Source organism: Orycteropus afer, unplaced genomic scaffold, assembly GCF_000298275.1.
Source record: "Orycteropus afer afer isolate SDZICR_OR568_19922 unplaced genomic scaffold, OryAfe1.0 scaffold00028, whole genome shotgun sequence".
Taxonomy (NCBI): Eukaryota; Metazoa; Chordata; class Mammalia; order Tubulidentata; family Orycteropodidae; genus Orycteropus; species Orycteropus afer.
This window is the reverse complement of record NW_006921615.1, coordinates 8,650,626-8,672,387: the sequence shown is the minus strand read 5'-3', so window position 1 is coordinate 8,672,387 and position 21,762 is coordinate 8,650,626. Positions and strand designations below refer to the sequence as shown.

Here is a 21,762-nt window from a genome sequence, read left to right as displayed (position 1 = left end):
TGCTATTATATATTTAATTTCTAAGAGCTCTTTTTTGTCCTATAAGAAAACCAAACTCACTGCCATCAAGTCAGATCCAATTCATAGCAACCCCTCCTTGGGTTTCCAAGGTGGTATCTCTACGTAAGTAGATTGCCCAACCTTCCTTCCAAGGAGTGGCCAGTGGGTTTGAACCACTAGCCTTCTGGTTAGCAGTCAAGTGCCTTAGGCACTACACTACCAGAGCTCCTTTTGTCCTATAGCTTGTTTTTTTTTTTAATATAATAGTATCGAATTTTTGTTTATGGATTCAATATCTCCTCTTATCTCTCTAAGGATATTAATGATGATAAGCTTTTTCCAATTTTTTATCATTCTGCGGATTTGTTTCCTTTAAAGTTGTTTTTGTTTGCTTGTTTGTTTTGATTTATCTTTCATGTTATAGGTTTTCCTCAAATATTTTGTTATCATTAGCTATCTGCACATATTTAAAAGTTGGATATTAAGAAACTGAGTGAAAACTCTATGCTGGGATTTGTTGATGGAGCTCTTCACTTGTAGAGTGATCTTGCTGAGCTATTCTGTTGGGGAATCCTTGATGTCAGTCCTTTTGGCCTCTTGAACCATTCATATTCCAGAGAAGATTCTTACAGCCTTCTGTCTGAAGGGCATCAATTTGGCTTCATTTACTTCTTCTGTTTTCAACTCTGCTTGATGTCCTCCCCACTTAGAAATCTCTTTTTACCTTCTGTACAAATCAATATCTAGTTTTATGCTGGGTGATCAAATTGCTTCTGATAGAGACTTTCAATCACTTCTGCTGTTTTCAATCCCACCTTAACAGAACAACTCAGTATCACCAATTTCTGGCTTTTGCCAGGTTCTACTGCCCATAGCAGGTTGATGCTTGACATTCCTAAACTGCTGACTCAAAATTCAACTTTTTTTTCTTGTAAGTCAGTTACCACCTATCTTTCTGCTACTAACTTCCAACTTTTTGTTGCTGTCATCCCTTTTCCTATTATTTTTATCTTCATAATATGCCTTTCTTAAGAAAAAAAAAGTACTTTTACTGTTTCAGTAGGGTTTCTGAGCAGAGAGGAGATAAATATGAGTTCAAGCCATCTTTTTAACCAAAAGTTTCTCCCATTATTATTATGGGAATAACAGGTATATCTGATAGTGCTTTAAGGAGTGAGTAGAGATCAGCTTTCCCAGGAAATACTGGAGAAGAACTGGTTTTTTGGCATGGACTTATGACTAGTGCAGTTAGTTAGCAGGTTCTATGATCCTATATTTACTATACCTCTTTTATATTATTCTTGTTTTATGCAGATAAAAGGGTGAGGGACATATTGGTCCATGTTTGTCAGTGGGGCAACCTGAATGGCAGGCTCTCCCTAGGAGGGAAACTTTAGAGTGCTGTGAATTCTACCCTGGGTTTTGTATTGATCCCTACTTTGGTGTGTGTGTGTATGTGTGTGTGCGTGCACTGTCCACCTCGGTGCAACCACTGTTTATCTTTATCTTTTCCATTTCCAATCCCCAAACCTGTCTTATAGGATGATGAAAGCCTGAAGCATCTCACACATGAGGAAAAGGATGTCATCCTGTTTTTCGAAGAAACTATTGATTCCCTGGAAGAGGACTTTGAGGAACAAGTGTTGCGTGATAGTGGTATACACAGCCACTCTCTGCGATCTCTGGAAGAGAGCATGTCCAGTCATTCTGAGCCAGAAGATGTCATCGATTTAGTACAGCCAGTACCTGCAGCTGGGGAACCTGAGTGCCCTCCAGATACGACTCAGGCAGCAGGTGAGGAGTGAAGGATGAGTCCCCAGACCTGAAACTTGGTCTGTTATTGTGATTCAAACAAAGAGACCCTTCTTTTTGTTGTATTCTCCTGTCTTTGCCAGTATAGAAGCCGTTGAAGCTTGACAGATTTTTGTAGGTAGAAGCATCCTCTTGGTGATTTCATTGTCCAACCAAGTAGAAGCTTTTACATATAGTACATTAGGAAGAAATGAAAGGAAATTCCAAAAGGGCTTGAGTAAAGAATGAGACTACCAGGCATACAAACAGATTATATATTTTAAAAAAATAAAAATTAAAAAGAAAGAAACAAAAAACAGAAACAGCTTTCAGATAACAATTCTATCCTACAAAGAAAATTTTAATGCTTGGGGTTTAACCTAAATTTCTGTGGAAGATTATACCCCCATTTCTGTAGCATGACTTTCCAAGATGGGAATAAATGAACAGAAGAGTCAGCTGACTTGGGAAAGTAGAAAAAGATCAGAAGAAAAATTTGTCTCAGCATGTCTTTTGTACATTTTGCCAACTCATTGTGGCATCAAAGGATAGCTATGCTTTTGCCCATTTAGTCCTGTGACAGAGCTAGAAGGAAGTGATCAAACAGAAAAGTTTCTTCCAACTTTTTTCCTGACTGGAAAAGGATGGTTGAAAATAAATATGGGCAAGGGAATCAGGATTGGAAAGGATAAGGAAAAAAGGGGTGGGAAAATAGTAACTACAAAATACTACTATTTGTAATGAACCTTTAGAAACATACATACGTATATACTTTGTAAGAACAGTTGTGTGCTACTCAGAATTTCACATACTGTGAACATGTATTCCAAACACGAAGCTTGGTTTGCAGCCATCTTTTCAAAGAAGAGCCCTAATATGGATTCTAATTTTCATTACATTTCTGCTTTGCAGTATATAGGTCCTAAAATTAATTTGTACCAACTTACCCTTTAAAAATGTCAGATCACAATCAAGCCAAGGAAAACTCTTTTTGAAAATAAGCCACCCCACCCATTAATTCTCTAACATGGTATTTTCATAACATATTTTTAAGTGTCTACTTTCTGGCAGGCATTCGAGATTCTGAAGATACAAAGATAAGTAAGACGCAGCATACAGTTTTGAAGTGGGAGCCAGGTGTGCAAATATAAGTACAGAAAGGCATTAGGTGATCTGTGATAGATTCATATTAAGGCTGTAGTAAAGGCTCAAAGGCAGGCATATTAAATTCTACCTGGGGCTGTCAGAAATATTTCTGTTTCGTAGAGGAAGGTGCCACATCTAAATATCCTTCATCTAGACAGACCTGAAGGAGCTCTGGTGGCATAGTGCCTAAGGCATTTGACTACTAACCAGAAGGCTGGCAGTTCAAACCCACCAGCCACTCCTCAGAAGGAAGACTGGGCAATATACTTCTGTAGTAATACCACCTCGGAAAGCTGCCTTGGAAACCCAAGGAGGGGTTGCTCTGAATCAGCTCTGACTTGAAGGCAGTGAGTTTTTTTGTTTTGTTTTGTTTTTTCCCCTAGAGAGACCCAATGGAGTTGTTGATGTGTGCCACACAACTTTCCAGCCTTGGTGTTTTGGTTACTTCGTCCTGGTCTAACAGAAAAATATACCACAAATGGGATAGTTTTAACAAACAAGAGTTTATTTTCTTACAGTTTTGGAGGCTAGAAGGCTGAGTTCAAAGTACCAGGCCCTAGGGCCTGGGTGAAAGTCCCTCGACCTTGGGCTTCAGCTCTGCCTCTTGGGCCTGGCCCACTGAAGCTGGAGGTTTCTTCACTCAGGCAACTGCTGGCTGCTGAGGCTGCCAAGCCCAAGGTTGACAAGCAAAAAGCACAGTCCTGATATTACCAAACCACACAGCAGGCCATTGACTGAAGTTGCTAAAGGAGCAAGGAGGCCACATCTTCTGACCTCCTCTACCCACACAAGACGAAGACAGAATCACTAACAGAAGCCCAAGGCCCATTACTGTGAGGCCAGACATGCTGCTGCCTCTCTTCAGCCCTTTCACCAACCCTGACACCAACCGTTCCTCCTGCACCACTCACCACCTTTCTGCTGGGTTCAATAATTCACTGCAGTGGCCACACAGAACTCACAGATTATGGGGTTTATCAGGGAAGTACCAGGCTACAATTCAAGTTCAAGGAACAATGTTCAGTCTCTCTTCCAGCCCGCTGTCTCTCACCCAACAGTCTCTCTCAGTTTCTCCCAGCAATGCATGTCTCTCGGTGTCTCTTTCTCAGCAATGTGTGTCTCTCGGTTTCTTTCTTAGCAGTGGCATGTCTCTCGGTGTCTCTTTCTCAGCCTCAGCAACACATCTTCCTCAGTCAGAGGTCAGAGAGAGACTTCTGCTTCTAGGAGGCCTCCGGCAGAGTGGCCAAACTAACCAATCATAACATCAGAATTCTAAGCACCTGAGAGACAGCGAACTTCCCAGAACATTACTTTGTGCTGCTCACAACAGAAATACCTCAGTGGATGATATTTATAATCAAGAGCTCCTCAGTTGCTCACAGCAAATTCCACCATGGAGTTTATAAAGACTTATGGCTAGAAAAGCCATACCAGGTAATTCACTACACCATAGAAGTCCATTAAGAGTCCCAAGATCAGCAGAGCATGGCAGGCTGATCAAGACTTGGCTACATGCAGGGTCCAAGTGTGCCAAAAAGCTGTAGACCATTCCCAAAACTTCTTATTTATGGGAAGCAGACCACATCCCTAAAGCAGCTACTCAGCTGCTCACATCAGATTCTACCATGGAGCAGTCTCATCTTGGGGAATAACTACCACCAGCTCCCCAGCCATTCAAAAGCAGGCGCAGCCAAGTTGACACATAACCTTAACTCCCACACTCAGTTTCCCCCTTTGAAAGTCCCCTGGTGAAATAAGTTGCTATTGGCCACCTATTACACACCTCAGGATGGTGGGTCCTTAGAAGCCTGCTTTTACAATCTGCTTCCTAGGTACTAACCATTTCTGACTTGCAAGTCTTTCACAATCACTAATTTGTTCTCCCTCACACTGTTGTTATGAGAACAATGTACTACATTCTCTGTCACTATTCCAGGGAACAGGGATAGAAAGGGAGTTTAGATTATAGGAGGTGCTGTTGAAGTTAGTATTACGTTCCTTTGAGACCCTTTTAAATTCAGTGAGATGGATGTATATAATGTGTTTACTTTTACATAAAACAACAACAACAACAGATAAAAAAAAACACTGCCATGAAGTCGATTCTAACTCATAGTGACCCCCACTGGCTTTCCAAAGTGGTAAATCTTTACAGAAGTAGATTGCCTCATCTTCCTTCTGCAGAGCAGCTGGTGAGTTTGAACTGACAACTTTCTGGTTAGTAGTCACATACCTTAGGCACTGTGCCACCAGACCTCCTGCTGTTACATAAGGTGGTGGCTTATAAGGATTCTCTCTCACTTTTCAGAGGTTGAACCTGTTGGAAGAGAAGAAATTCCTGTCCTGGAATACAAGAGGCAAAATGCTGAGAATTCTCCAGCACCAGGTTCCACAGTTCCAGAGACCCTTCCTCTGACAAATTTCCCACCTATCATCTCAACTCCAGCCCACCCCAGGAAAGAGCTGCTGTCTCCTCCTCCAACAGAGCACCCAAAACTACCCCGCTCAGTTCCTACTCCACTTGTTATTGCTCAGAAAATTTCTGAGAAGTTAGCAGGAAATGAAGCCCTGTCCCCCACATCTCCCTCGAAGGCAGGCAGGCCTGGAGAATGGAGGACACTGACTTCTTTAGCCCCTCAAAAAGGAGACCACTTCTTGTGGCACAGGCACATGACACAGCCTGCACCCAAGATTCACCGCTTCCCCAGCAATATTAGTGTGACCAACAGTTCAGGAAAGGAATTCAATAAGACCATCTCAAAGGCTGCTGTCAATGTACAAGAACGTAAAGCCCAGGTCTTAGCCAACATAAATGGTGTTTCTTTCCTCACCATGGAAGATCGGTCACAAAAGAATGACCTCACTGAGCAGAGGAGAAGTTTCTGTCCTGAGCAAGTGACATGCGACCAAAGCAAGCCAGGCCTTGTCAAGGAAGCTATATGCCCAGAGACAGGAGGGCAGCCCAGTAGTCAGCAATCCAAAGGCGTGCAGACAGAACAGTCCCCAGCATTGGCCAATGGCTTCCAAAGCATCCATGATGTGCTAAAACGTGAGCCTAGTACCTTTGTCTCTACTGGAAAGACTATCACCTTCCGTCCAGACCCAGCTCTTACCAATAAACTTGCACGCCAGAATGCCATCAAGAGCTTTTATGAACACCAGCAGCCAGACTATGGCCAGGATGTTCGGAAGCGGTCAGGTTCTCTCCCTAGAGCTGTTGGATTCAGACCCCAGGGAATCACTGTTCAGTTCTCTGGGCGAGGCTCTACAGAAGAAGCTCGTCGTGAGGCCCTGAGGAAGCTTGGCCTCCTGAAGGAAAATCTGTGATGGAGAATATAGAAGGGAAGCTGGAAAAGGCATGACTGTTGACCACTTTTGGCAGAATGGCTAAAATTCACCTTTTTTTCCCCTCCCATCCTAAGAAGAGGGGTAAAATGAAAGATTAACACAGGGATTGTCTCACCCAGCAAATCCAAGAGCTGTTTGGCCTAAAATGAACATACATATGTAAAGAACAGTAACAACAGTCCTAACTACTGCGCCATGTTGAGGATTAGAGATTACAGGTGCCAGAACTCAGTAGTCTGGGCTAAGGGAATAAAGAATAGTAACTACTACCTTCCTTCCATCCCACATCCGAACAGGGAGCCCCATACTATAAGCTATATCTTCCTTTATCCAAGAACTTAGAGAATAACCTTTAAAACTTATAGGCATCTATGATCTTTAAATACCATATGGTTTTCGGATTTGGGAAGAGGGCATCTGAGGGAATTCTATCTAATCTAGCCTTTCATTCCAAGTACAAAAATGAAAGCCAGTTTAGATATCTTACACTCAGTTCTCTAAAAAGGGATTTTTCCCTGCTTTTCTAAGAAAATAAAAAGAAATTCTTATTCATTTTTTTGTAGTGTCTTAATATAAGTTTTTGAAGGGTAAAGGATGGTACTTTAGCCCTAAATATGTTTTGCTTTGTTGCTAGTTCATTGAAAATTGAAATGAAACCTTCAGAGCATGATTTACTATAATTTTGCGTGAAATAGAAAGGTTGAATTTGGTAAACGTGGTAATTTTGAAAAAGCAAGACTCAGATTACAAGGTCTGCAGGACAGAGAGATATGTGTATGAGTGTGTGTTGTGTATATATGTATGTGCATATTATATGTTTATAGATGTGTAATGCAGTAACATACACATGTTTAAGTATTGTGTGTGTATGTGTATATACACATTCATTTACACACACACATATATATAGACTTCTTAAACCCCTACAGGATGTAAGTGCTTCCTATTCTCTACATAGACACAGACAATTCAGCATTGTGATGGATCACACAAGAAATTGTTAATTCCAAATATAGAAGTCTTTAAGGACACAACTCTATGCTATTTCAGTGAACCAAAAATGCCTTTTCCTCAATAATGTGTTCTTCTGTTCACAATTAAAATAATATTCCCTGCTTCCAAATAAGCAAGATAGTTCCTGTTTCAAGTGAACTACATTTTTAAAGGTTAATCTCTTCTGATTCACCACCTAATTTTAGTTTTGCATGTTCCAAGGAAGTTAGTAACTGGAAGGAAACAAAAGCTCCTTAAAGATCCCTTCCTGATCAATTGTGTTCCATGAGCCAGATCTCAGAATTAATTTAAAAGGGAAAAAAACACTGAACTAGGTTACACAGCATGAAGAAAACTGGCTTTCTCCCAGACTGTGTCTTACATGCTGAGTTGTACCCACAAGCATTATTATCGAAACTATTTAAGGCTGGAGTCTTAAACTTCTAAAAATAGATTGGGAAGGACTACACTTAGAAGTCACGCCCTTTTGTTATTATGTCTTAGCCATCACCATAACAGAATCTGTTTTTTCTGTTGAATATGACTTCAATTCAAACATTTTAATGTGCCGTGAAGGGTATTTTTCACAGTATTCAACTTGCCTTGTAAGTTGCATAAAATAATCGTGATTTTCCCCCCTTAAACCTATAGTATTTAGTGTCTCTTGTCCTCATGAAATACTCTCATAGATTCTTAATGGTCTTATTTGAAATAAGTGCTTTAATTTTACAGCTTTTAAAGGTAGTTACTTCTGTTTGTGTTGGATTTCTTTAGAGGATTTATGAGGGCTGTATTTCCTTTTTCCAAAGTGAGATGCCACACACAGTGTTTAATAAGAGAGGGTCTTGATATGGCCAACATTTTCAATATCCTTTACATGAGGATTATTTCTTTTATCTTATTCTATGATTTCATTGTGAGTAGTGTGAACTTGATTATATATTAGTATATTTTTTCTCATAATGACATTTTTTGAAAGATAAATTTAGAGTTTTATCTTAAGTATAAGCAACTTTAGGAGCTCTAGTAGCATAGTGCCTAAGGCACTTGACTGCTCACCAGAAGGCTGGGGTTTCAAACCCACCAGCCACTTCTTGGAAGGAAGGTTGGACAATCTACTTCCGTAGTGATACTGCCTTGGAAATCCAAGGAGGGATTGCTATGAGTCAGGTCCAACTCGACGGCACAAAACAACAACAACACAAGCAGCTTTGTTTTTAATTATATATTCTCAATTATTTTAAATGGTTATATCCTTTCCTTCTATTTATTTATAATTTCTACTATTTATTCATAATTATACTGATTCTTACTCTGGTCATTTCTTGTGCCCCAAATTCTAGTAATTAAAGCCATGTGTTCTATATGAAGTTCAAATTACAGTCGCTACTGAATTAGCTTCTATGTGTATGTATTGTGTTAACAGAAAACTAGTTTGCTGAGGGACGTTAGGTTCCTTGCCATAACTATGTGATAATGACATTCTCAAAGGGTCACACTAATTTTAAGGACCATATTTCAAAACAAAATTGTAAGGAAAAGGAAAGCTGAATCTTTAGTGACCACGTGATTTTAGTTTTATCTTTGCAAGCCACGCTTGTAAATCAGTCGCCATTGTTTTGAAACTCTTTTGCTACTGAAAATCAGAAAAAAATTCTCCTTTGCTTTGAAGAAGGTGTGCACAGAGTTTCATCTGTAAATAGTAATACTTTGCAGTTACCAGGTAACAGTATTTGTTCCAGTTCTCTTTTCCTCCTTATCCCTTTGATATTTGGTTCCCAATGTGCATACTTAACAAAATTGGTAGAAATTTTGACCTTTGCCTCCACCACCCACCCACCCCCAGCTCATATTCTCTTACAGGGCTTGCAAGGCCCAGATGGGCTATTTATTCACTTGGAGGTCTCCTAGTCTAGTCAAGGTGCACAAAGCAGGCTCTGTCTTTCTCCTTTTTCCTCTTTTGACGGCTCCAATTGACTTTTGATATATAGGATTCTTCATTCAAAGTCCCAACCCAGCGTAGGGCTTTCATGAAGGCCTTAGTGGAGTTGATAAATGAGGTCTTATGGATCCCTTAAGACTGACTTTTTTACTTTAAAAAAATTCAGAAATATAGTCTCTCTATTAAATCCCCGCAGCTCCTGCTGTGAGGACCATGACCTTTCAGAGGTGTTTTTTTTGTTTTTTTTTTTTAACAAGTAATCCAAGAAATCAGTTATTTAATGTTTACTAAGCAGGAATGAAGAGAGCGAAATTAGATATATATGAAAACAATTCACTCTTATCAAAAAGCTTGTACCTGCTGTGCTGGTGTTTTCCTAATGGAGCTCTACATAGTGGAGGCATTATTTCCTTTTGAGTGTATTTTATCTCTGTGACATGGCAAGTTTAATAAACTTTTTTCCTCCTAAACTGTTCCCTTGGGTTCTTAAGCTTTTGTCATCAAATAACCATGTTCTCTGAATGAGTAATGGTCCCCTTGTTGTGTTTTTCTTCTTGTCCTCTGCCTGTGATCCCCAGGGCTGCCTGATGGAAAAAGGAAGGGGAGGAGTGATCAGGGGAATACTCACCTGTGAAGGGTTCATGTTTTCATTGAAATGACAAGTTGCCGAACAGGTTTTGTGTCTTCTGTTCACAACAAGGCTCCCCCCTCCTCCCTCCGCCCGCTTTAAAGTATGGGGAACAAGTTCCCATATCCTTTTCTAATCTACTAGTTGGACAAGCCCTGCTTTCAAGTATCTGAGGAAACAAGAAGATAGAGCTGTAAGCTGCCATGTCCTGGGAAAATTGGAACTCTTTGTCATTGAACTTGAAGTAGAGGACTGCCTTCACACGGATACTGAGAAAGCCCATTCAACCTGCTGCTGGCTTTCTACTTAACCACAAGTCCTCTCCAGCTCCTGCCTTTTCCTCACGCACCAGAATCACTCCCTTTCTCTAAGAGTGAAAGCACTGTTGGGAGGGAAGATAACAAAATCCAATTCTCTGAATGAGAAAAGGCTGTGCAGCAGGATGATGACACCCCACACTTCTTCAGCATAAAAACAGTCAGTCTTTGTTCCTAACACTTGAAGTCCTTTTAAAAGGTCTCTATTAAAAAAAAAAAAAAAGAAGCTCTGATGGCTTAGTGCCTAAGACATTTGACTGCTAACCAGAAGGTTGGTGGTTCAAACCCACAGCCCCTCCATGGAAGGAAGACTAGGAAATCTATTTCTGTAAAGATTTATTGCCTCAGAGTCACTATGAGTCAGAATCAACTCAATGGCAGTGAGTTTGGTTTGGTTTTGCTTTTATTCAAAAAGAGGAGTCTTGGTGGCACAGTGGTTAAGCGCTCAGCTGTTAACCAAAAAGTCAGTGGTTTGAACCCACCAGCAGCTCCTTGATAGAAAGATGTGGCAGTCTGCTTCTATAAAAGATCTGCATCCTTGGAAAGCCTCTGAGGAAGTTCTACCCTGTCCTATAGGGTCGCTATGATTCAGAATCTACTCGACAGCAATAGGTTTGTTAGTTTGTTTTTTAATTAAAAAAACCTAACAAAACTCTGCACACATCTATACAAACCAAACTCACTGCCAATCACTTCAGGCACAAGCAGACTTCACTCTTCTTTCTGGTTATTATTCTTTTAGGGGCCACTGAGCTCTGGTGGTATAGTGGATAAGGCATTTGGCTGCTAACCAGAAGGTTAAGTTCAAACCCACCAGCCACTCTGTGGAAAAACAATGGGGCTATCTACTTCTGTAAAGATTTACAGCCTCAGAAACCCAGTGAGGGTTGCTATGAGTTGGAATCAACTTGATGACAGTGAGTTTGGTTTATTTTTTCTTTTTCTTTTTTTGAGGGGCCACTGAAAAACCCCAGGAGTCAAAGTAGAATTTGCCCCACACAGTATAGTCCAATATGGTTCTCACCATGATTCAAACTTCTGTCCAAGTCAACTTGGCTCTATGAAGGTTTACTTCAGGCTTGCTTATCACTTAAACTGTATGAACTTTCTCTTTGACAAGTAGTTGTTGTTGTTGTTGTTATGTGCCGTCGAGTTGGCCCCGACTCATAGCGACCCCTCCTTGGGTTTCTGAGGCAGTATCACTACGGAAGTAGGATTGCCCAACCTTCCTTCCAAGGAGTGGCTGGTGGGTTTGAACCGCCAGCCATCTGGTTAGCAGGCAAGTGTCTTAGCCACTATGCTACCAGAGCTCCCTTGACAAGTAGTAATGACCTAAAAAACCTAAATGACAAGTTCTCATTCTCTAACCTGTTGTTAGCTGCCTCCTAGTTTGTCCACATCTCATGAGGACTCCTTGCACAAGGGAACGAAATGCTGCCTGGTCCTTCCTAGTCCATCATAGTCTGGAAGCAAAAGACTTGTTCAGCATCATGGCAACATGCAAGCCTCCACTGACAGAGGGGTGATGGCTGTGCATGAAATGCACTGACCAGGAATTATACCCGGATCTTCCATGCCAGAACTCGACCGCAGAACCACCACTATCCCCTTCTCTAACCTAGGGGAGTACGGGAGGACAACAAAGCACCCTGGAGAGCAGGAGGTGGAAGCAGTGGACCCCACCTCCAAAGAGAATTTGTATAGTCATAAAGATGCCTTCCAGTATTGCTTATTGGAATTCCTTCCCTGTCTCCTAGATCTGTCTACCAGAGGCTCTCCACATATGCCCCCTGCTTTGAGGGCAGGCTAGGATTCAGACACAATGCCAAGTTAGGAGGAATCCTCACCTGCTTCTCTGGTTGAGTTTACTGTTTCAGGTTTTCTGAGCCTTGAAGCCAGTTCCTTCCCCAGGTAAACTTTACTTCTGAGGTTCAGACAACATTTCGAAGGTAAAACCACCTACAGTGGATCTATTTTCTGGTGGCTGGAGCTCCTAACTCAGTATATTAGGAAGAAAATGAGAATTCAATGAGCCAGCTGATTCTAGGTTCAGGGTACCCACCTTCATCTATCCCTTGCCTGCAGTAAGAGGCGGAGCTATGATTGACCCTGGCTGTAGGTAAGAATTCACACTTAGAAGCTTAGATTACTGGAATTTAGTCACTGATAAACAGGTCACACTTCATAAACTTTAACCTCATGATATTTTTGTATGAAGCAAAGCTGCCAAGGGAAGTAACCTAAATTCTGGGAATACCTTTAAGGGGTGAGGCTGAGTGAACAAGGAATGCATGTGTCAGGCATGAAAGGCTTCAGAGGACGAGATGCTCTGTGTGTGTATGTGTGTGTGCATGCACGTGTGTGTATGTGAACACACACATTCATGCATACTTGCCTTTAGATGACTGGTTTGATTCAGTCCCTGGCATTCTCTGATTCCGTTTGGTCATCATATTCCCTTGCATGTGGACAGCAGCAAGAGGCTTGCCCTTGTTACTAAAGATGCTTTCAGATCCCTGTGGCCTTTATAAAATTATACAATTCCTCATATGCCCCACATCACTAAGAGGTTATTGTGATGGCAATGCTACAGAGTTTTCTTCAGCTTCCAACTAGTTCTCTTCATTTTACAACAGCCTCCAGGTCCATGAAATAGGATAGAATTTATCCTTCCAATTTGACCATTTGTTTGGTGTCTGTGTTTTGAGTTTGGGGAAAGTAACCTTTGCCTTGTGAAGACAACTTTGAAAGAATAAGAAAGTGTAAGGACAGGCCTTCTATGCATGGTATGTTGTAGCAACTGAGATGCCTCATCTTACTGTATCTTTCTTTCAAAAATCAAAGCTAAGGGTCTACATTTAGCCATGTTTTTCCTAATTCATAACCTATGTGTTTATAAAACCTTCCACCTGGGCTCTTTATTTTTTCAGTCCAATCTTAAAGGTCAAATGAATGAAATTAAAGTGTTTATAATATAAACCAGTGGAGGCAGGGAGGTGGATGAATTGTTTAAGATGTGTTTTCTTGATTTTTGAAGCTTAGGATTTAAACCAAGTAATGCTGAATATGACAATCTTTGTTCACTTATTCATTCATTCAACACACCTTTCTATATTGTTAAAAAAATAATCAAAACTCAAAGAACTTAAAACATAGGTTTATTTTGAGTAATTATTCTATATGCATATAGGAAGACAATGCTAATTCTAGAAAAAAAGCAACTAGCTGGAAATTTACTAGTAGTTTCAATGAAGCTTATAAAGGGAAAAGAAGGGAGAATAGAAGATAAATCATTGGCTAATGACTTGAAGCACTTATTGATGAAGATTGAAGACTAATACAGTCTGCAGTATGGATTACACCACAACATAAAGAAAACAAAAACCCTCACAACTGGTAAGCAGCATCACGATAAATGGAGAAAAGATTGAACTTGTCAAAGATTTCATATTACTTGGTTCCACAAACTCCACCAATGGAAGCAGTAGTCAAGACATCAGACAACATATTGCACTGGGCAAATCTACTGCAAAAGACCTCTTTCAAGTGCTGAAGAGCAAAGATGTCTCTTTGAAGACTAAAGTGTGCCTAACTCAAGCCATGGTATTTTCAATCACCTCTTATGCATGCTAGAGCTGAAAAATGAATAAGACCAAAGAAGAGATGATGCTTTTGAGTTGCAGTGCTGGCAAAGAATATTTAAAGTACCATGGACTGCCAAAAGAACTAACAAATCTGTCCCGGAAGAAGGGCAGCTGGAATGCTCCCTGGAAGTGAGAATAGCCAGACTTTGTCTCACCTACTTTGGTCATGTTGTCAGAAGGGACTATTCCCTGGAAAATGATGTCATGCTCGGTAAAGTGGAGGATCAACGAGAAAGGGGAAGGCCCTCAATGAGATGGACTGACACAGTGGCTGCAACGATGGGCTCAGGTATAGCAAGATTGTGAGGCTGGTGCAGGACTGGACAGTGTTTTGTTCTATTGCACATAGGGTCGCTATGAGTTGGAGCTGACTCGACAGCACCTAACAACAACAATCTTAATATGATAGATTGAACCCTGTCTTCTCCCATTTACTAAGATCAACTGGTATCAGGTCACAAGGTGGTCTCTGGCCCTCCACCCACTTTCAGCCATGCCCACTGAAATTCAAATTTTGTAAGCCTGGCTTTGAACAGAAAAGAAAGGATTAGCAACTTTGGGTGAAATAAAAGCCACTGAGAGAATTAATTTTGGTCAGGAATTTCTTTACAGTGAATATTTGGTTCCATGGGTAACAAAACCTCAAAATCATGTCCATTACTAATTTTTCTCTTTGACAGTGCTTTTCATATGTTACTGAGTGGTGATAAATGTTATCTCAAGTATTCCTTATAACTGCCTACAAGGTGAGGGATCTTATGACCACTCACAGAGGAGAAAATTGATTCTCCTGTCCTCTTCACAAGGACCTCTTGGGAGGCCCCTTGCCCCACTGTCCTGGTTGCATAGACTGCAAACTCTCTGAGTCTTGCCACCTTCTGTAAAGTGTCCCAAGCTGTGCCAGGGCTGTTGCTTCCCAGCCTTCTCTTCACCTGAGTGGAGAGGGCTAAGCCTCCTCTGTGTCACCAGGAAGAAGACTTGCCTTTGCCATCTTGTATCTCCTCTACAGAGATTTTTTTTTTTTTTTTTGAATCTCCCATGGAAACACTTCCTATATTATCCTCACCACTACAACCCACCCACCCACAGTTCATTACTGATTTGCAGATATGTTTTAGCAAATAGGGACCAGGGTTTGTCTTCAGGAATAAGGAGGAAAGATAGATGAAAACTGTTTCATTTTGAAGTCAGGTTTGATGGAAAGAGCAATCCAATGGGCTGAGTGGAACCTTGCAAGAGGAAAGGCAGCAGGGATTGCCTTGCCTGGTCTGGAGAAGAAACTGGGCCAGCAGGGGGTGGGGTTCCTTGAGTCCATTGCCTGTGACTTCTGCTTTGGGGAATCCGGTTCAAAACAGGTCCTTTGCCTAGATCCTTTGCCCTCCCTCCCCTAAGGACTTGGTTCTGGATCTTGGAATTGTCAGCTGTAGTTTCCAATGCCCTGTGTGTAGGAGTCCTATCCATAGCTAAATGAGTCCAGAGAGAAATTTCCCAATCTGCTCCTTGGCAGCCCTTTGAAGTCATGGTTGTTACTGGAAAGGCAACCGAGCTTTAATGAAAGTCCACAGACCTGGCTCCAGCTGAACAGCAGGGCTCAGGGAGATGAGCAAGGCAGGGCAGCTGCTGCATACTCCTCACCCAGCCTGGCTCCTGCTCTCCACCAAGAAGGTTCGCTGCTGCAAATTCGGGTTATTTCCTGGCTCAGGCTGAGAACTGCCTCAGGAAGGGTGCTGGGATTGTATTTATCTTACCATTTTAAATTTCAAGTCATATTTCAATTATGACACAATTGCAGTATAAACTGGTGGTCCTTCCTGTCATGTCATTATTTATTACAAGTCTCACCTCCTTGGTGGAGAGCAGAAGCCAGGCCCAGGTGAGGAGTGGGCAGCAGTAGCCCTGCCTCACATGCCTTCCAGAGCCCTGCTAGTCATAATTTATTATGGTATTTGTAAGTGGCATTGTTGATATTTTTGTCTTTGTTTTATTGGGACACAGCTGCTCCCAAAGAACCGAGCTTCTCCTTGCTTTAGAAGAAGTCACTTTAGCAGGCTTCTCCACACTTAGTTTAATACAGGCATACCTTGTTTTATTTTGTGTTTCATTTTATTGCACTTCACAGATAATTGTGTTTTTTACAGATTGAAGATTTGTGGCAACCCTGGGTTGAGCAAGTCTATCGGTGCCATTTTTCCAACAGCATGTTCTACTTTGTGTCTCTGTCTCACATTTTGGTAATTCTCACAATGTTTCGAACTTTTTCATAATGCTATTGCACACTGAATACACTACAGTTTAGTATAAATGTAACTTTCATATGTACTGGGAAACCAAAAAATTTGTGTGACTCATTTTGTTGCAATGCTCACTTTGTTGCCATCAGTGGTCTGGAACCGAACTCGTAATATCTCCAAGGTATGCCTGTAATGTTGCTATTGTGTACATCATTTTTTGTAATTCCTTCTAGGAATAACTACTTTCTGTGCCAGTTTGGGTCAGATAAGATAATCAGTCAATATTTTCTTTTAAACTGACATTTTTCTCAGCTCAATCCTCTACCTCATACACCAGTCTTGATTCCAAAGATCTGTTTGCCATTTTTGAAAACCAGATCCACCTTCAAAACTCTATTTTACTCTAAGTATACTCGGCCTGATTTCAGATTCCACACTGAACCCTGCAACACTTTATGAGAAGCATAGAAGAGATGGCTGCAAGGGTTGAATATATTGAAGCTGGAGATAAAGAAGACTTGAGAGGGTCCGAGAGCTGCCTCTGGAGGCTTAAAGGCTGTCGTAATAGATTATTCTGTGTGACTACAGAGATTTCATGGAGAGATTTCAGTTTGATACAGAGAATTTTATAGCATCTAGAGCTGACTGAAATTGGAAAGAGCTGTTCACAAGAGTAAGCTCCCCTGCTCTGTGGGAGAGTAGAGACTGGGTTAGTGCTTGGAGAGAAAAAGGGGGTACGAATTGTGGTCAGTGATGAGTGACACCCCTTCCAACACTGAGATTCTATGGTCAGTTCATACAAGAGCAGATTTTGGATCTAACCTTACTCAAGTTTGAATCCCAGTCCTAGGGATTGCTTGCTGTGTGACTTAATCTCTCTAAGCCTCACTTTATCTGAAAAGTTGAGGTCAACAGTATTTACCTCAGTGGGCTGTCTTAAGTATTAATCATGAGCTCACATATGTCAAGGACTTAGGGTGGTGCCTAGCATCCACCTTCACCATCATCACCATCACAAAGGGTGTCCCTGATTCAGCACAACCTTCCCAAACTGCTCTGAGTAGTGCCTAAGGCACTTGACTGCTAATCAGAAGGCTGGCAGTTCAAACCCACTACCCACTCCTCGGAAGGAAGATGGGGCAACCTACTTCCATAGTGATACTGCCTCGGAAACCCAAGGAGGGGTTGCTATGAGTTGGGTCCGACTCCACGGCACATAACAACAACAACAAGAAGCTCTGGTAGCATAGTGCCTAAGGCACTTGACTGCTAACCAGAAGGCTGGCAGTTCAAACCCGTCAGCCACTCCTCGGAAGGAAGATGGGGCAATCTACTTCCGTAGTGATAACGCCTCAGAAACCCAAGGAGGGGTAGCTATAAGTCGGGTCGGACTCGACGGCACATAACAACAGCAACAAAAAATAGAGTAAGCAGACACCTGTAAAAGAATTTCTGAAAACTGAAGCAAAGTTGAAAAAAGTATTAAGAGATATTCAATCAGCAATTGGCAGACCGGGGAACACACATTTTAAACTGTGTGTTCTAAAGAAATATGGCAGCACGTGTGCCAGCATCAATATTAATGTAGACAGAGGGGAACAAAGAGAGTCTGAGAAGTCTGGGTGGTTTTAGCTGGTTTTTCAGAGGTTCATTAAACTGTCCTTTGAAATCTTTTCTTCTCTGAAATGTTTGTTTGCTTAAGAAGACAAATGTTGCAGGTTTTTTGGGGGTGAGGGTGGTGTCTATGCCTGATGAGTGGAGGCAGATAACCAGGCGTCTGCCTGTCTGGAATGCAGGAGTTTAAGAGCAGAAACTGTTGATAATACATAAATCTACAGAAACAAGCTAATTATTATTTCTAAAAGTCAGATTCCTTATCATCTTAAACTTTTGCTCTGTGAAACCAGGTAGTAGCCATGGTCTTCCAGCTTGGCATAAGGGACCCCATGTTGATTTTTGTTTTCATGGCTGCGCACCCCTCTAATAGCTACACTCACAATAAATCATCATGGCCACCTTCCTACATACCATTTAGGGGTTACTTTAGCAATGAAGCAAGGTTAGATTTAAATTGTATTGCCTACTGAGAAACAAGAGTTTTCCCATTTGCTAAAAATATGCATACAGAGTTTATTTTCCTTCTCTAGGGCTGGGTAGGTCTGGCTTCCTCTTTAGATACAGAACATCAGAGGACTCCATCCATCTAAATTCACACTTTTGCAGATCTCCTTCTTCCTTTCCTTGTAGAATTCACAGTATGGCTCTCTCTGCCACCTCTGGGGCCTCCTCCCAGATGAGGAAGTGCCTCCCCAGCCCAGCTCAGCTCCCAAAAGGCTCAGGAACACTGGAGGATTGTCAGACCAGAGCCCCTTGGCTGCCTGGGGCTGGCAAGGAGGAAATGCTTATTTTTGAGTTGTTGGGCTAGCGGGGTGATCCAGGCTCAGACTTTCCATCATCAGACAAGCTCACTCCCAGTAAGTTCCTGGGGCGGGGCAGGTGTTGGACAGAACAGAGAGGCTGTGGTCACCTCAGGGAGAGGCAACAGCCTCTTCAGCCATAGCCTCCCTACTGCACCAAGTGGGATGATTTGAGTTGTCTTCGGGTTAGGAGCCCCACACCCCAGGCTGTCCTCACCTTCCTTTACAACATTACCTCATCCCCCTTCAGCATTCTAGGCAGAGGGACCCAGTGGCTCTCTTTCCAAATTGCTGCTCCTCAGCCCATTTTGCCTTAAGTCAGTTCTCCCTCCAAGAAGGAGTTGCAGACCCTCACTCTCTCCCAAAAATGTCCTCCTTGAGCATTCCTCTGAGAAATCCGAGTTTCCCCAATGTCCAACCCCTACTGCCTCCAGCTGAGCCATCAAGTTTTCTGAGAACTATGGCATCACCTGCCATCTGGCACCACTAAGAGAGGGCAGCATTCAATAGGAAGACCTGAGATTTCACCAGTTGTGTGGACTTAAAGAAATTACTGAGTGAGAGATTCTGAAAGACTAAATGATCTGTTTATACAGCGTCACTATGAGTTGAAAAAAACTCAAAGGCATTTGACAAAAACAAATGAAATAATAGATGCGAAAACATACTGAAAACCGTGAGTAGATGGTCGAGGGCATTGGTTCTCAAAGTGTGGTGATTGGACCAGGATAATAAATATCTGGGAACTTGTTAGAAATGCTAATTATTGGGCTCACCTCAGAACTTCTGAATCAGAAACTGGAGATGAGACCCAAGAATCTGGGTCTTAACAAGCTTTCCAAGTAATTCTGATACTCAAGTTTGAGAACCACTGAGCTAGTAAACATAAAACAGACCTCTTCTTCTAAGGTGCGTACAACAAAACAAAACCAGTTGCCAAGGCATTGGTTCTGACTCATGGTGATCCCCTGTGTGTCAGAGTAGAACTGTGCTCCACAGGGTTTTCAATGGCTGATTTTTTGGAAGTAGATCACCAGGCCTTTCTTCTGAGCTGTTTCTGGGTGTATCTAAACCTTCAACCTTTTGGTTAGTAGCTGAGCACTTAACTGTTTACACCACCCAGGGACTACTCTAAGGTACATAGCTGGGAGAAGTAATCTAAATGCTGAAGAAGTATCAGATTGTAATATGCTTGAGGACCAAGACCATGGCACATTTATATTTGCATCTCCAGGGCCCGGTGTGGCATCCAGCACATGTTCAATAAATAGCTCTTAAAGTGAATAGTATCTGAACACTAAAAAATAATAATAAAGCAAGAGTAGCTCAGAAGTATAATGAGTATATAATTTAAAAAGAAGATAGTCCTGTTTGAGGAAAAAAGAGAGAGGGAGAGAATGGTAGGCTTAGACCACCCTCTTGGTCATGACTATGATTGCTTTCAAGAAGATAATCAGTGGGAACCCTCATCTAGACAGGGAGACAGGTCATACTTCCTGCATCCCCATTCTGTGGCGTCTGGGTTTCCCTTAAGAGGGTCAAGAGGTTACATATTGGCTGTGGTCAGTCATTCATTGATTTATTCACTATATGCTGTCCTAGGGGCTGACGGCATAGCACTGAGGAGGGCAGACACAGTCTCATCCTCCCCAAGTTTGCAGTCCAGGGGAGAAGACAGACAGACAAATAAGGTAATTACAATAAGGTATGACAGTACTGTGAAAGGAGAACTATGGGGCTAGGGCAGTAGGGAGCAGTGGTTAGGGAAGTCTTTCCATGAGAAAAGAAGGTCAAGCTGAGGCTTGGAGTATAAGCAGGAGTTTGGCTACAGGGTGAGTCCAGTGCATTCTAGGCAGAGAGCAGTCAGAAGTCAAAGCCATTGTGGTCAGAACTGGAGGGAGGGTACAGTGTGAAGAGCTGTTGTGCATGACAGTCACTGGTGTAAAACTTTGTACCTTGTGAGGTGGGAGCCACAGAAGGAGGTATGGTCCCTGCCCACACAGGTCTTGCAGTCAGTAGTCATTCATCAAATTCTTAGGCAATTAGTATACACACTGGAGATATAATAAAATATAAACAATCCCAAAACTAGATCATATTCTTGAGGAGCTTCTATTCCAGTGGAGAAGACAAAACAAATAAGACAAAACAAAACAAAATGGTGCTTCAGAGAAAGGGTTAAGCAGAAGTCCTGGGGGGAATTCCTTAATGAGGAGAGAATGGGTGGAGCCAAGGAAATTGAAGGCTGGTGTCATCTGCCAGGTAATTAGGGGATAGGAATGTACCAACTCACCCCATCACTCATGGTGGTTTCAGCATACTAATTTGCAATCAAAGAAAGAAGGAAAACCACCAAGCATTCAGGGTAGGAAGGAACAAGACAAAAATACTATATCATAGTATACTATGCTACACTACACTACACTACATAACACAACACTAGTAAACAGCCTAGTACCTGACACATAATCCAAACTTAATCCATGTTTGTGGAGTAGAGCTAAGAGTCCTCCAGCTGAGAATGGGGAGCCCTATTTCCTCTGAGGCTGCCATTTCCAAAGCTGCTTCTCTCTCCGTCCAAGTATCAGATCTGGTCTAGATAAGTTCAGAGGAAAGTGGTAAATGACAGGGCCAAGGAGGGGTGCTTGTGGCTCAAACCTCCAACAGGCTAATGCCAGTTAATGGGAGAGTTGGATCCCAGGCACCAGCTGGACCTGCTGTTCCTCTAATGAAAGAGGATGTTTGGTGGGAGTGCCTCACAGGCAGACTGCCTGCAGAGCCATCACCATGCGTGGCTCCTAACCAGCTAGCCTCTGAAATGGGGCTGTGAACAAAAATCATTTCTGATTGAAATTCTAGTCTGTATCTCCAAATAAGTGTTTAGGAGGAATTCCAGAGCAAATAAATGCCTGGGGGATGGCAGTATGTACAATGAAATGAAGATGAGTTCTTGGCCTGGCCTATCATTAACAGGCTATGCAACCTGTCCCAAGTCACCTCACCTCAAATCCCTTAGCTTCAGTTTCTTCATTGTGTTAGTCAGGATAGATAAGGCTGTGCTGTGGTAACAAACAAACCCCGTGGTCTTAGTGGCTTAACAAAGTAAAAGTTTATTTTATCAAGGTTACTCTGTGGGTGAGATATCCCTTCTCCATCACATAGCCTCTGATGTACCTATAGCAAGGGAAGGAAAAGAGAGATCTGGAATGTCTAGAGGAATAGATTTAAAGGTCAGACCTGGAAGTGGCCACATCACTTCTACCACATCTCATTGGAAGAACTCAGTGACATGGCCAGAAACCAAC

The 21,762-nt window shown here is 42.0% G+C and overlaps 1 protein-coding gene across 1 annotated transcript in view; it reads left to right on the top strand.

Moving 5' to 3' along the window:
- PROSER2 (proline and serine rich 2) overlaps positions 1 to 6,264 on the top strand; it is a 30,181-nt gene extending 23,917 nt beyond the window's left edge. The window contains exons 2-3 of the mRNA XM_042780235.1: positions 1,542 to 1,794; positions 5,246 to 6,264. Coding sequence (XP_042636169.1) covers positions 1,542 to 1,794; positions 5,246 to 6,264 — 1,272 coding nt within the window. The remainder of the gene's footprint in view (positions 1 to 1,541; positions 1,795 to 5,245) is intronic.
- The last annotated feature ends 15,498 nt before the right edge of the window (positions 6,265 to 21,762 follow it).